General features: G+C 47.6%; 1 protein-coding gene across 3 annotated transcripts in view; it reads right to left on the minus strand.

The window, feature by feature from the left end:
• LOC120986580 (very-long-chain 3-oxoacyl-CoA reductase-like) overlaps positions 1-16658 on the minus strand; it is a 148750-nt gene that overhangs the window by 7771 nt on the left and 124321 nt on the right. For all 3 annotated transcript variants that reach the window (XM_040415239.1, XM_040415238.1, XM_040415241.1), the window contains exons 7-8: positions 10982-11016; positions 4014-4095 (exon numbers count right to left, since the gene is read on the minus strand). In XM_040415239.1, coding sequence (XP_040271173.1) covers positions 4014-4095; positions 10982-11016 — 117 coding nt within the window. The remainder of the gene's footprint in view (positions 1-4013; positions 4096-10981; positions 11017-16658) is intronic.

Consider the following 16658-nt stretch of genomic DNA (forward strand, 5'->3'; position numbering starts at 1 on the left):
ACCGGGTACCTCCGTTGAATGATGCTTTCCGAGGACTCCAAGCACTCCACTTGACACCGTATGCACTGCAGACCCCACGCACCGCCGAAGCTTGGTTGAGGTCTCACCGTCTCCTACCCACCCTGGACCTACGACAAGGCTCCAGGCTCCAGTGGGTGAACCTCTCCTAAAACCAGAGAGCAGGAACAGCTCTTAAAAGAGCTAGTAGTTATAGCCAGGGGAGTATAGCAAATCTCCCAGCGTATAGCAATCCCCAGCGTCGATCAGTTACCCAAACATCAGCCTCAACATGATAAAGGGTAAAACAGGAACTCTCTTTATTTTAACACACAAGCATTTTATACACATCTTCCAACAAAGTTACCACCCCAGGGTTTTGTAAAAACAGCCAATAACCACGTACAATACACTCAGACACTCCGACACAAAATCCTCCCCTCTGTCCGTGATAGAATTACCTCACACTGGGTTGATGCAATCATCACAGGCAGACGAATACACAATATCCTCTGCCCTGGAGACACCCGAGGAGCAATTCAATTATCTCTCAGGACAAAGGGGAATGGCCAATACACACGTGGGGACAATGGAACAGACATCACTTACTCAAACATACAATGTCCCACCCTTTACAATACACATAGACATTTAACACATTCCCAGACAGCTCAAGTCTGAGTGCATATTATTAGGTGAATGGCACTCAGACAACATGAATACAATAAAATGAGCTAACTAGGTACCCTCACATAACATACAATACAATTACACAGACAGATGGTTCTGTCACACATCTCAAAACCCCACATGTCCCCATATGGCTTGGATCTGAGCGCTCAGAAGCCACAAACACAGTCAAATTGCCATGGGGTTTAAGTTTTGCATGGGCTGATGAGAGGGCCCATAATCCTGGGGCAAGAGGCTGGTAGCCAGGTCCCTCCAAAACCCAGTGGCGAGGTTGGTTTCGCCACATATCTCCCCCTCCCAGGGAAGACTAACCAGATACCTGACCTCACGGTCAGTACCTGAGTTAGTCTGGCAGTCCACCCACAACCCTATACTGGACCTGTTGAATTTTGGGGCCTGGCTCTGTTCTGAATGTCCCCAGCTGTTGAGGGGGCATCTGCTACTCCTTGCTTCCTTGTTGCTCTCTAGCTTGGAGCTGTAGGTACTTGGTGGGCAGAGGCCAACTGCGCTCTGCCCCGATGCCAGCTCTTCCGCTGGGGTAGCCTGTGGGGAGTCAGCTCTGGATAAGAGGATAGAGGAGGGCAGAGGCTGACTGCGCTCTGCCCAGATGCCAGCTCTTCTGCTGGGGTAGCCTGTGGGGAGTCAGGCTCTGGATAAGAGGATAGAGGAGGGCAGAGGCCAACTGCGCTCTGCCCAGATGCCAGCTCTTCCGCTGGGGTAGCCTGTGGGATGTCCGGCTCTGGAGAAGAGGATAGGGGAGGGCAGAGGCTGCCTGCGCTCTGCCCAGATGCCAGCTCTTCTGCTGGGGTAGCCTGTGGGGAGTCAGGCCCTGGATAAGAGGATAGGGGAGGGCAGAGGCCAACTGCGCTCTGCCCAGATGCCAGCTCTTCCACTGGGGTAGCCTGTGGGATGTCCGGCTCTGGAAAAGAGGATAGGGGAGGGCAGAGGCCAACTGCGCTCTGCCCAGATGCCAGCTCTTCTACTGGGATGTGGTCAGGGAATCCTATCCCCAGGACCTTGTTGCAGATCGGCTGTGGAGAGGAGAACTCGCTTACCTCCTCCTCCTGGCATTCCTGCAGGGTTGGTGGGGAAACTGAACCGGCCGTCCAGCATCTCTGTAGGGCCGGTGGAGAGACCATCTCCACCTGCCATCGGGAGGTCTTCCCAGAACCAGTCGATGAAGTTCTCTACTTTGGGAGTTGGTAGGGAAGCAGGGGGTATCGCCAGCAAGTCTTCCCAGTTGTAGGAGGGCAGATCTGGCTCTGCTTGTCGAGTAGGTTGGGGATGAATGGAGCTGAGCAGGTGTTGGTAGGTCTGCTCCAGCTCCCACTCCCTTGTTACCAGGTGGGTCATGTCTTTGCTCACCTCCCTTCCGTCAGCATAAACATGCATGCCCATCCGGTAGTCGTAGATATCCCAAAACCTAGACTCCTCCGTGCTGCTAAGATCAATGTCCTCCTCCAAGGCATCCCATAGTAACCCCGGTCCATCAAACTCCTCACCCTCGGGTCTGTCGTGCTCAGCCATCCAGGGGGAATGTTGAATGACATGCCACCTTAGGGCCTGGTAAGCGTCCTCTAGCCAAAGCTCCTTACATACCAGGTTCTGGAGCTCTGTTACCCAGTCATCCAGGGGCTGCTCTCCCAAGAGACCCATCCGCATCGCCACACGCTTCTGTAGCCGCTGCTCATAACTGGGGAGACTCTCACCTCGCCGCCGCTGGGCATTTTCCAGGGCATCATACCAGACTTCCTTTCTGTCTGCATCCCTGTAGTCTGCGGCTGCCTCCTCCTCCTCGTCATAGAACGCTGTCCGAAGACTAGCCGATTCCATCCTGCTGTAGCCAGGGGCGCTGTACGGATACTAGCGTTGCCCTCAATTTAGTAAATCCACGAACGGTGTCTCCGAGCTGCTTCTCCTCACACTAGGACGCCATCCCACTGCTTGCCACCAAATGTAACGGAACGCCTAGCACCCCGACCGGGTACCTCCGTTGAATGGATGCTCCTAGTGCTTTCCGAGGACTCCAAGCACTCCACTTGACACCGTACGCACTGCAGACCCCACGAACCGCCAAAGCTTGGTTGAGGTCTCACGGTCTCCTACCCACCCTGGACCTACGACAAGGCTCCAGGCTCCAGTGAGCAGGAACCAGGAACAAGCTCTTACAAGAGCTAGTAGTTATAGCCAGGGGAGTATAGCAAATCTCCCAGCGTATAGCAATCCCCAGCGTCGATCAGTTACCCAAACATCAGCCTCAACATGATAAAGGGTAAAACAGGAACTCTCTTTATTTTAACACACAAGCATTTTATACACATCTTCCAACAAAGTTACCACCCCAGGGTTTTGTAAAAACAGCCAATAACCACGTACAATACACTCAGACACTCCGACACAAAATCCTCCCCTCTGTCCGTGATAGAATTACCTCACACTGGGTTGATGCAATCATCACAGGCAGACGAATACACAATATCCTCTGCCCTGGAGACACCCGAGGAGCAATTCAATTATCTCTCAGGACAAAGGGGAATGGCCAATACACACGTGGGGACAATGGAACAGACATCACTTACTCAAACATACAATGTCCCACCCTTTACAATACACATAGACATTTAACACATTCCCAGACAGCTCAAGTCTGAGTGCATATTATTAGGTGAATGGCACTCAGACAACATGAATACAATAAAATGAGCTAACTGGGTACCCTCACATAACATACAATACAATTACACAGACAGATGGTTCTGTCACACATCTCAAAACCCCACATGTCCCCATATGGCTTGGATCTGAGCGCTCAGAAGCCACAAACACAGTCAAATCGCCATGGGGTTTAAGTTTTGCATGGGCTGATGAGAGGGCCCATAATCCTGGGGCAAGAGGCTGGTAGCCAGGCCCCTCCAAAACCCAGTGGCGAGGTTGGTTTCGCCACAGCTCCGATGAGCCAAAGTTATTGCTTCGCGAAGTCTCGTGAGACTTCACTTAATAACTTGATAAATCCATTTGTACTGTAAAAAAACATTTCGGGAAATGTTTTTTTACAGTACAAATTAATTTATGAAGTTATTTCATGAAGTCTCGCAAGACTTCGCGAATCAATAACTTCGGCTCATCTGAGCCAATACATTCTAATACTGTACGGAGCTCCTGCTCCGTACAGTATTGGAACGAATTTTATGCAAATCGACTTCGGATGTTGCATCCGAAGTCGATTCGCTCATCCCTAGTCCTAATGCTTTCTGATACCGTTTGTTATTATCAATATCGGTCAGTCATACTGTTTCTGAGGATGTTTTGTGAGATCCTATAGATACCTTAGTAGCGCCATAAATTGCTGTCATTGGATAAGGATGGGCCCCGGCAGCGGAGGAGATGTTTATGATCAGACCTTTTTTCCTATGAAGAAAGAGAGGTCAATGCCAGTCAATATCCTATCAACTTCACAAATATGCACATACATTGTTCCATTCTTATATGGTGGCAGTTATGTGGGGACACTGACGTGGACGGTGTGCCTGACAATCCCTTTGGCCTGCACCTCCAAGTCATGTGAACTTAGCCTAGAGGTAAGATATTAAAAGGGTTGTCTCACTTAAGTAAATGGCATTTATCATGTAGACAAAGTTAATACAAGGCACTTACTAATGTATTTATTCCTTTGGTGTCTTGATTCATTTTTTCATCACATAGCTTGTATTCAGGAGTTATGACCACCCTGCAATCCAGCACTGGCGGCCATGCTTGCATACTATAGGAAAAAGCACTGGCCTCTCTGGTGGCTGGGACCATGGGAGCACACATACTTAGGCACATATGGACAATCACAATACATTAGGAGGCGCCTTGTATTAACTCTGTCTACATGATAAATGCCATTTACTGAATTGAGACAACTCTTTTGATGAAGGGTTTTTCACATTTTCCATGCTCAGGACAGCCCGTGGTTAATGTGCACTATTATTTTTTCTGGTTGGTCTTCTTTTATTTGATTACTTATTGTTTCTGTCCTTTTAGTTAATTATTTGAAGGACACACAATTTACCCGTCCCCTAATGAATCCACTGATTTACAGGGAGTAACTGGCACATCAGACTTTGCAACGTGCAGCAGACTAATAATGGGGTATGTTTTCCGCTGCGAAGCTGCAGGACCTGAGAATATTTTAATTTTATCAATTAAGTAAACAAGCTTACCCCTCTTAATATAAGGCAGCTCTTCTTCAACCCTAATGAGTTAGTTATAGAGTAAAAGAAAAGGCAGGTGAGCTTGTGCCACTGTTAGGACTAAGGGAAAACAGATTAGCTTCAAACTAAGCTTCCCTGGCCTCCCATAGCAGCACAATAGTGGGGATTTAACAAATAGAAACACCATTGGGAGGACATTCTCGCTTAACAGAATTTACAACTGACAGTCTCCTCAGAGGCCGGCTGAGGATAGTAAACTGGAAGGGAAATCAATTGATTGAGATTTCTAAAAGAGGTGACCTTTGGCCTAAAGGAGGGCAAAAACCTCATTAATACTTGTCTTGTCAAACGTAGACATACAGTGGTGCTGGAAAGTTTGTGAACCCTTCTGAATTTTTTCATTCTGAACTAAAACGACATCAGATTTTCACGCTGAAATTAGACACAAATCCTAAAAATAGATAAAGATAACCAAATAAAACAAATGAGTCAAAATATTAGAATGTCTGTGAGTGGCATTAGTATGTGATCTTTTCGGATTAGCAGATAATGTGAAAGTTTAATTAGTCAGGTGTTTTCAATCAATGGGATGACAATCAGGTGTGAGGGGTGACCTGTTTTATTTAAAGAACAGGAATCTATCAAACTCTGATCTTCATAATATATGTTTGTGGAAGTATATTATCACATAAACAAAAATAATTTGAGGACCTCAGAAGAACAGTTGTTGATGCTCATCAGGCTGAAAAAGGTAATGCAACCATCTGTGAAGAGTTTGCACTCCACCAATAAACAGTCAGACAGATTGTATACAACTGGAGGAAATTCAAAACTGTTATCACCCTCCCCACCAACAAAGATCACACCAAAAGCAAGGCATGTAATAGTCTGTGAGGTCACAACAGAGCCCAGCAACTAAAGGCCTTTCTCATATTAGCTAAAGTTAATGTTTATGAGTCTACCATCATTAGGACATTGAACAACAATGGTGTACATGGTAGAATTGCAAGGAAAAAGCCGCTGCTCTCTAAAAAGAACTTTGCTGCCCATCTGCAGTTTGCTAATTATCACCTGGACAAGCTAGAAGACTGTTAGAACAATGTTTTGTCGGTGGATGAGACCAAACTTTTTGGTTTAAAGAGAAGTGTTATGTTTGGAGAAAGGAAACCATTACATTCCAACATAAAAACCTTGTGACACACAGTGATAGTATTACCATGGTTTGGGCCTGTTTTGCTGCATCTGGGCCAGAACAGCTTGCCATCATTGGTGGGACAATAAATTCTGAATAATACCAGAAAACTCTAAAGAAAGATGTCAGGACATCTGTCCATGAGGTGTATCTCAAGAGAATGTGGGTCTTACAGCAAGACAATCACTCTAAGCATACAAGTCGTTATTCCAAAAAATGGTAAAGAAAAATAAAGTTTTGGAATGGCCAGGTCAAAGTCCTGACCTTACTCCAATAGAAATGGAAGGACCTGAAGCGAGCAGTTCATTGGAGGAAACCACCAACATAACAGTTAAAGCTGTGTTTTTATGGAGAATGGGCTAAAATTCCTCCAAGCCTACGTGCCGTACTGATCAACAATTGTGACATTTGTAATCACAGTTATTGCTGTACAAGGGGTTCACACCAGATACTGAAAGTAAAGGTTCACATACTTTTACCACTCACAGACAAGTGATTTTGGATAATTTTCCTCAATAAATAAAGAAATAACCAGTATAATTTTTGACTCATTTGTTTGATTTGGTTATCTTTATCTACTTTTATGACTTGTGTGAAAATCAGATGTAGCTTAAGGTCAAATTTATGCAGAAATATAGTTAATTCTGAAAGGTTCACAAACCTTTAAAGGGGTTGTGCAAGAACACACTCTTGGCCGGACCTCTAAAGGAAAGAGGATGTACCTTCTTCTTGGCTCCAGCTACCTGTTCCTTCTCCATGCCTGTGATGTTCCTCTGGGCTTCCTCAATGTCAATATCTGGTTTGACGTGGCTGCAGCCAATCACTGGCCAGAGTGGGGATCAGCTTCCCTTACGTCATGACAAATGGTCACATGATGGAAGGGGATCTGGCTGCACCAATGTCAAACTGGATGTTGATATTGAGGAAGCCCCAGAGGAGCATCACAGGCCTGGAGGAGAAGGAGGAAGGAGCCAGTGCCAAGAAGCAGGTAAGTCATCATTCTTTTACAAGTCTGGCCAAGTGTGCGTGTGGGGGGGGGGGGGGGTTTGCTATTCGATTGCAATTACTGAGGCCAGATCCTGTCTGATCTTCAATATCCTGGGCATCATGAAGGTTGGAGGAAAGATGTACACTTGCTTGATTTTCACCTGGATCAGCATCTACAGCAAGTGGGTTGCCCTCCTTGCACAGGGAGCAGAACCTGATCAGTTTGGCATTCCTTTATGTTACCCTCAAGTCTACTTCTGGCATGCCCTATCTCTGGGCTATGGGGCTATGGAATTGAAGATCTCCCGATTTATGCCTCATTCACACAGTCAGTGTTTGGTCAGTGATTTCCATCATTGATTGTGAGCCAAAACCAGGAGCAGGCCTAAAGACAAAACGGGTGCAGATGTTTCCCTTAGGCCTCTTTCACACAAACTATACAGATTGGGTCAGTATGTGTTCAGGGTGCGTTCAGTGAAATTGGCACCATTTTCCAAGCGAGTTAAGTCAGTTTTGTCTGCGATTGCATTCAGTTGTTCACACTGACATGTGAATGAGGCATTGGAAATGTAAAGTTGCGATCCACCATAATGTCCAGAGAGCCTCAAACAGTCCTGATCAAAAGTTTAAGACCACTTGAAAAATGGCAAAAAAATCATATTTTACATTGTTGGATCTTAACAAGGTTCCAAGTAGAGCTTCAACATGCAACAAGAAGAAAAGGGAGTGAGACAAAACATTTTTTGAGCATTCAATTAATTAAAAATAACAATTAAACTGAAACAGGCTGTTTTTCAGCTGATCCAAATTTTAGGACCACATGCCTTTTAAAAAAGGCCAAATCTGTGCAAAGATGTGGATTCGTTGTCATGTTCTGTCAGGTAGTCACAGGTTGTGATGGCAAAGGCAAAAAAACTCTCCCTTATTGAACGTGGTCGGGTTGTTGAACTGCATAAGCAGGGTCTCTCACAGCGCGCCATCGCTCCTGAGGTGGGACGCAGTAAGACAGTCATTTGGAATTTCTTAAATGATCCTGAGGGTTATGGAACAAAAAAGTCAAGTGGAAGACCCAAAAAAATGTCATCAGCACTGAGCTGGAGGATCCAATTGGCTGTCCGTCAAGACACTGGACGATCCTCGACCCAAATTATGGCACTTATTGGTGCTGACTGCAGCCCCATAACCATCAGACGGCATCTGAGACTGAAGGGCTTCAAAAACAAAAAACATCTTCAAAGACCTCGTCTCCTTGAACGCCACCGAACTGCTGGTTTGGACTTTGCAAGAGAGCACCAAACATGGGACATTCAAAGGTGGAAGATAGTTTTATTCTCTGATGAGAAAAAATGTAACCTTGATTGTCCTGATGGTTTCCAACGTTACTGGCATGACAAGCCGATCCCACCTGAGATGTTTTCTACGCGCCACAGTGGAGGGGGCGCCATAATGGTCTGGGGTGATTTTTCCTTCAGTGGAACAATGGAGCTTCAGGAAGTGCAGGGGCGTCAAACGGCCGCTGGCTATGTCCAGATGTTGCAGAGAGCATTACTCATGACTGAGGGCCCTCGTCTGTGTGGTAACGACTGGGTTTTTCAACAGGACAACGCTACAGTGCACAATGCCCGCAGGACAAGGGACTTCTTCCAGGAGAATAACATCACTCTTTTGGCCCATCCTGCGTGTTCCCCTGATCAAAATCCAATTGAGAACCTTTGGGGATGGATGGCAAGGGAAGTTTACAAAAATGGACAACAGTTCCAGACAGTAGATGGCCTTCGTGCGGCCGTCTTCACCACTTGGAGAAATGTTCCCACTCACCTCATGGAAACGCTTGCATCAAGCATGCCGAAACAAATTTTTGAAGTGATCAACAATAACGGCGGAGCTACTCATTACTGAGTTCATGTTTGGAAGTTGGATTTATGTTTTGGGGGGGGTTTAGTTTTTTTTTGGAGGTGTGGTTTGTGACGAAACCAACCTCGCCACTGGGTTTTGGAGAAGCCTGGTTGCCAGCCTCTTGCCCCAGGATTATGGGCCCTCTCATCAGCCCATGCAAAACTTAAACCCCATGGCGATTTGACTGTATTTGTGGCATCTGAGCGCTCAGATCCAAGCTATATGGGGACATGTGGGGTTATGAGATGTGTGAACTATCTGTCTGTGTAATTGTATTGTATGTTATGTGAGGGTACCCAGATAGCTAATTGTATTGTATTTGTGTATTCTGAGTGCCATTCACCTAATGATATGCACTCAGACTTGAGCTATCTGGGAATATGTTAAATATCTGTGTTTGCTGTGAGGGTGTGATATTGTGTGTTTGGGTGGTGATTCCTGTCCTGTTGTTCCCACATGTGTATTGGTGATTTCCCTTTGTCCTGAGAGATAATTGAATTGCTCCTCGGGTGTCTCCAGGGCAGAGAGGAGGAAACCATGATGCATTGTGGGGATGTGTTGTGTCTGTGTATCCTGCAGTGCTGCATATCTGTCCTGTGTCACAGTCTTCCTTCTGGTCCCCTAGAGGCGTGTACACCAGATGGGGACCTGCATAAATACGGGCGGGTAGCCCTCAATAAAGAGTTCCTCTTTTACACTCAACATAAAGCTTCGTCTCATGTGTGTGGGGATTGCTATACTTGTATACTCCCCTGGCTATTACTCCTAGCTCTTGTAAGAGCTGTTCCTTTTCCTGGTTCCTGTGGTGGTATCGGTGTCGAGCGGAGTGCTTGGAGTCCTCGGGAGGCACTGGGAGCATTTATCAACGGAGGTACCCGGTCGGGGTGCTAGGAGATCCGTTACATGGTCCTAAACTTTTGATCAGCTGAAAAACAGCCTGTTTCAGTTTATTCGTTGTTTTCATTAAATTGAATGCTCAAAAAATGTTTTGTCTCACTCCCATTTCTTCTTGTTGCATGTCGAAGCTCTACTTGGAACCTTGTTAAGATCCAGCCATGATAAATAGGATTTTTTGCCATTTTTCAAGTGGTCTTAAACTTTTGATCAGGACTGTATGTAGGCAGCTGGTATCTGGGTGAAAAATATATCACTGATAACAGTTAAAATTGCTTATGTCTTAAAGATTAAATTTTTCCCTGCCTAATCAAACGTAAAAAAACTGAAAACAACAATGACTTTATTAGATGTGAAAATAAAACAAGGGAGACAAGCCACCCGACTTCTCAGAGAGCAGGAGTTGGTTGTCTGCATTGGTGTTCTAAAGTTCCCCCCAGGAGACTAAAAATTCATACAATTGTAACCCCAAAGGAGAGAGGAGAAGAACCTGAATCCTGCAGATCACAGGACCAAACAAAAACTCACTGGGGGTAAAGAGGAAGAGCCTTATATTAAGAGGGAGATGAGGGAGAACTTAATGGATTTCATTAAAGGTGCAATAACAAAAGAGTCTAAACTCACCCGTTTTCTCCCCTGCTTCTTCCTGAGCTGCGCTCCTCCCTGCTGCCGTTTGTCTTCCTGACTGCAGCTATGACTTTCTGTGTAGACAGTTTTACGCTTTAGCCAATCACTGGCTTCAACATCCTGTGCACTGCTGAGGCCAGTGATTGGCTGCAGCTGTGTCCTGTGCACACAGAACGTCACTGCTGCAGCCTGGAGCTGAAGTCAGCAGCAGGAGAACCGAGCACAGTGCTGGAACCCACAGGGAGAAAAGGGGTAGATATAGATTCTGCCATTCCTTCACCACCGTTATTATAGAGGCTCTCCGGGATTTCGTTTAACTCATACAACCCCTTTAAAATATTCCCGGGTCCTGCAGCTTCACAGGAGCAAATATACTGTATTATTGTGCTGCTGAGAGACACCGGGAAATCCTGTGCTAACAAGAAACCGTCATGTGAATAACCTGTAAGAGGCAGGAAACATTACAGAGCAGCGAAAATACTGCCCTCTCACCCCTCCGTACCTCACCACCATTCTAGGTAACACAATCCGGGTCATCTGAAAAACACAACAAACAGGAGAAACGTAAGAGCAAAACTGAGAAATATCACCCTGCAGGAGGAGGAGCAGACTCATAGCTCCTATATGTATCACCCTGCAGGAGGAGGGGCAGACTCATAGCTCCTTCTATATGTATCACCCTGCAGGAGGAGGGGCAGACTCATAGCTCCTTCTATATGTATCACCCTGCAGGAGGAGGAGCAGACTCATAGCTCCTTCTATATGTATCACCCTGCAGGAGGAGGAGCAGACTCATAGCTCCTTCTATATTTATCACCCTGCAGGAGGAGGAGCAGACTCATAGCTCCTTCTATATGTATCACCCTGCAGGAGGAGGAGCAGACTCATAGCTCCTTCTATATGTATCACCCTGCAGGAGGAGGGGCAGACTCATAGCTCCTTCTATATGTATCACCCTGCAGGAGGAGGAGCAGACTCATAGCTCATTCTATATGTATCACCCTGCAGGAGGAGGAGCAGACTCATAGCTCCTTCTATATGTATCACCCTGCAGGAGGAGGGGCAGACTCATAGCTCCTTCTATATGTATCACCCTGCAGGAGGAGGGGCAGAATCATAGCTCCTTCTATATGTATCACCCTGCAGGAGGAGGGGCAGACTCATAGCTCCTTCTATATGTATCACCCTGCAGGAGGAGGAGCAGACTCATAGCTCCTTCTATATGTATCACCCTGCAGGAGGAGGAGCAGACTCATAGCTCCTTCTATATGTATCACCCAGCAGGAGGAGGGGCAGACTCATAGCTCCTTCTATATGTATCACCCTGCAGGAGGAGGGGCAGACTCATAGCTCCTTCTATATGTATCACCCTGCAGGAGGAGGAGCAGACTCATAGCTCCTTCTATATGTATCACCCTGCAGGAGGAGGGGCAGACTCATAGCTCCTTCTATATGTATCACCCTGCAGGAGGAGGGGCAGACTCATAGCTCCTTCTATATGTATCACCCTGCAGGAGGAGGAGCAGACTCATAGCTCCTTCTATATGTATCACCCTGCAGGAGGAGGGGCAGACTCATAGCTCCTTCTATATGTATCACCCTGCAGGAGGAGGGGCAGACTCATAGCTCCTTCTATATGTATCACCCTGCAGGAGGAGGAGCAGACTCATAGCTCCTTCTATATGTATCACCCTGCAGGAGAAGGGGGCAGACTCATAGCTCCTTCTATATGTATCACCCTGCAGGAGGAGGAGCAGACTCATAGCTCCTTCTATATGTATCACCCTGCAGGAGGAGGGGCAGACCCATAGCTCCTTCTATATGTATCACCCTGCAGGAGGAGGGGCAGACTCATAGCTCCTTCTATATGTATCACCCTGCAGGAGGAGGGGCAGACCCATAGCTCCTTCTATATGTATCACCCTGCAGGAGGAGGAGCAGACTCATAGCTCCTTCTATATGTATCACCCTGCAGGAGTAGGGGCAGACTCATAGCTCCTTCTATATGTATCACCCTGGAGGAGGAGAAACAGACTCATAGCTCCTTCTATATGTATCACCCTGCAGGAGGAGGGGCAGACTCATAGCTCCTTCTATATGTATCACCCTGCAGGAGGAGGAGCAGACTCATAGCTCCTTCTATATGTATCACCCTGCAGGAGGAGGGGCAGACTCATAGCTCCTTCTATATGTATCACCCTGCAGGAGGAGGGGCAGACTCATAGCTCCTTCTATATGTATCACCCTGCAGGAGGAGGAGCAGACTCATAGCTCCTTCTATATGTATCACCCTGCAGGAGGAGGGGCAGACTCATAGCTCCTTCTATATGTATCACCCTGCAGGAGGAGGAACAGACTCATAGCTCCTTCTATATGTATCACCCTGCAGGAGGAGGAGCAGACTCATAGCTCCTTCTATATGTATCATCCTGCAGGAGGAGGGGCAGACTCATAGCTCCCTTCTATATGTATCACCCTGCAGGAGGAGGGGCAGACTCATAGCTCCTTCTATATGTATCACCCTGCAGGAGGAGGGGCAGACTCATAGCTCCTTCTATATGTATCATCCTGTAGGAGGAGGAGCAGACTCATAGCTTCTTCTATATGTATCACCCTGCAGGAGGAGAGGCAGACTCATAGCTCCTTCTATATTTATCACCCTGCAGGAGGAGGGGCAGACTCATAGCTCCTTCTATATGTATCACCCTGCAGGAGGAGGGGCAGACTCATAGCTCCTTCTATATATATCACCCTGCAGGAGGAGGAGCAGACTCATAGCTCCTTCTATATGTATCACCCTGCAGGAGGAGGGGCAGACTCATAGCTCCTTCTATATGTATCACCCTGCAGGAGGAGGAGCAGACTCATAGGTCCTTCTATATGTATCACCCTGCAGGAGGAGGAGCAGACTCATAGCTCCTTCTATATGTATCACCTTGCAGGAGGAGGAGCAGACTCATAGCTCCTTCTATATGTATCACCCTGCAGGAGGAGGAGCAGACTCATAGCTCCTTCTATATGTATCACCCTGCAGGAGGAGGGGCAGACTCATAGCTCCTTCTATATGTATCACCCTGCAGGGGGAGGAGCAGACTCATAGCTCCTTCTATATGTATCACCCTGCAGGAGGAGGAGCAGACTGATAGCTCCTTCTATATGTATCACCCTGCAGGAGGAGGGGCAGACTCATAGCTCCTTCTATATGTATCACCCTGCAGGAGGAGGGGCAGACTCATAGCTCCTTCTATATGTATCACCCTGCAGGAGGAGGGGCAGACTCATAGCTCCTTCTATATGTATCACCCTGCAGGAGGAGGAGCAGACTCATAGCTCCTTCTATATGTATCACCCTGCAGGAGGAGGAGCAGACTCATAGCTCCTTCTATATGTATCACCCTGCAGGAGGAGGAGCAGACTCATAGCTCCTTCTATATGTATCACCCTGCAGGAGGAGGGGCAGACTCATAGCTCCTTCTATATGTATGACCCTGCAGGAGGAGGGGCAGACTCATAGCTCCTTCTATATGTATCACCCTGCAGGAGGAGGAGCAGACTTATAGCTCCTTCTATATGTATCACCCTGCAGGAGGAGGGGCAGACTCATAGCTCCTTCTATATGTATCACCCTGCAATAGGAGGAGCAGACTCATAGCTCCTTCTATATGTATCACCCTGCAGGAGGAGGAGCAGACTCATAGCTCCTTCTATATGTATCACCCTGCAGGAGGAGGAGCAGACTCATAGCTCCTTCTATATGTATCACCCTGCAGGAGGAGGGGCAGACTCATAGCTCCTTCTATATGTATCACCCTGCAGGAGGAGGAGCAGACTCATAACTCCTTCTATATGTATCACCCTGCAGGAGGAGGGGCAGACTCATAGCTCATTCTATATGTATCACCCTGCAGGAGGAGGGGCAGACTAATAGCTCCTTCTATATGTATCACCCTGCAGGAGGAGGAGCAGACTCATAGCTCCTTCTATATGTATCACCCTGCAGGAAGAGGAGCAGACTCATAGCTCATTCTATATGTATCACCCTGCAGGAGGAGGGGCAGACTAATAGCTCCTTCTATATGTATCACCCTGCAGGAGGAGGGGCAGACTCATAGCTCCTTCTATATGTATCACCCTGCAGGAGGAGGAGCAGACTCATAGCTCCTTCTATATGTATCACCCTGCAGGAGGAGGAGCAGACTGATAGCTCCTTCTATATGTATCACCCTGCAGGAGGAGGGGCAGACTCATAGCTCCTTCTATATGTATCACCCTGCAGGAGGAGGAGCAGACTCATAGCTCCTTCTATATGTATCACCCTGCAGGAGGAGGGGCAGACTCATAGCTCCTTCTATATGTATCACCCTGCAGGAGGAGGGGCAGACTCATAGCTCCTTCTATATGTATCACCCTGCAGGAGGAGGAGCAGACTCATAGCTCCTTCTATATGTATCACCCTGCAGGAGGAGGAGCAGACTCATAGCTCCTTCTATATGTATCACCCTGCAGGAGGAGGAGCAGACTCATAGCTCCTCCTATATGTATCACCCTGCAGGAGGAGGGGCAGACTCATAGCTCCTTCTATATGTATCACCCTGCAGGAGGAGGAGCAGACTCATAGCTCCTTCTATATGTATCACCCTGCAGGAGGAGGAGCAGACTCATAGCTCTCTTCTATATGTATCACCCTGCAGGAGGAGGGGCAGACTCATAGCTCCTTCTATATGTATCACACTGCAGGAGGAGGAGCAGACTCATAGCTCCTTCTATATGTATCACCCTGCAGGAGGAGGGGCAGACTCATAGCTCCTTCTATATGTATCACCCTGCAGGAGGAGGAGCAGACTCATAGCTCCTTCTATATGTATCACCCTGCAGGAGGAGGGGCAGACTCATAGCTCCTTCTATATGTATCACCCTGCAGGAGGAGGAGCAGACTCATAGCTCCTTCTATATGTATCACCCTGCAGGAGGAGGAGCAGACTCATAGCTCCTTCTATATGTATCACCCTGCAGGAGGAGGAGCAGACTCATAGCTCCTTCTATATGTATCACCCTGCAGGAGGAGGGGCAGACTCATAGCTCCTTCTATATGTATCACCCTGCAGGAGGAGGAGCAGACTCATAGCTCCTTCTATGTGTATCACCCTGCAGGAGGAGGGGCAGACTCATAGCTCCTTCTATATGTATCACCCTGCAGGAGGAGGAGCAGACTCATGGCTCCTTCTATATGTATCACCCTGCAGGAGGAGGGGCAGACTCATAGCTCCTTCTATGTGTATCACCCTGCAGGAGGAGGGGCAGACTCATAGCTCCTTCTATGTGTATCACCCTGCAGGAGGAGGAGCAGACTCATAGCTCCTTCTATATGTATCACCCTGCAGGAGGAGGGGCAGACTCATAGCTCCTTCTATATGTATCACCCTGCAGGAGGAGGAGCAGACTCATAGCTCCTTCTATATGTATCACCCTGCAGGAGGAGGAGCAGACTCATAGCTCCTTCTATATGTATCACCCTGCAGGAGGAGGGGCAGACTCATAGCTCCTTCTATATGTATCACCCTGCAGGAGGAGGGGCAGACTCATAGCTCCTTCTATATGTATCACCCTGCAGGAGGAGGGGCAAACTCATAGCTCCTTCTATATGTATCACCCTGCAGGAGGAGGGGCAGACTCATAGCTCCTTCTATATGTATCACCCTGCAGGAGGAGGGGCAGACTCATAGCTCCTTCTATATGTATCACCCTGCAGGAGGAGGGGCAGACTCATAGCTCCTTCTATATGTATCACCCTGCAGGAGGAGGGGCAGACTCATAGCCCCTTCTATATGTATCACCCTGCAGGAGGAGGAGCAGACTCATAGCTCCTTCTATATGTATCACCCTGCAGGGGGAGGGGCAGACTCATAGCTCCTTCTATATGTATCACCCTGCAGGAGGAGGGGCAGACTCATAGCTCCTTCTATATGTATCACCCTGCAGGAGGAGGGGCAGACTCATAGCTCCCTCTATATGTATCACCCTGCAGGAGGAGGAGCAGACTCATAGCTCCTTCTATATGTATCACCCTGCAGGAGGAGGAGCAGACTCATAGCTCCTTCTATATGTATCACCCTGCAGGAGGAGGAGCAGACTCATAGCTCCTTCTATATGTATCACCCTGCAGGAGGAGGGGCAGACTT

The sequence above is a fragment of the Bufo bufo genome, chromosome 1 (genome assembly GCF_905171765.1).
Source record: "Bufo bufo chromosome 1, aBufBuf1.1, whole genome shotgun sequence".
In the NCBI taxonomy this organism is placed as follows: Eukaryota; Metazoa; Chordata; class Amphibia; order Anura; family Bufonidae; genus Bufo; species Bufo bufo.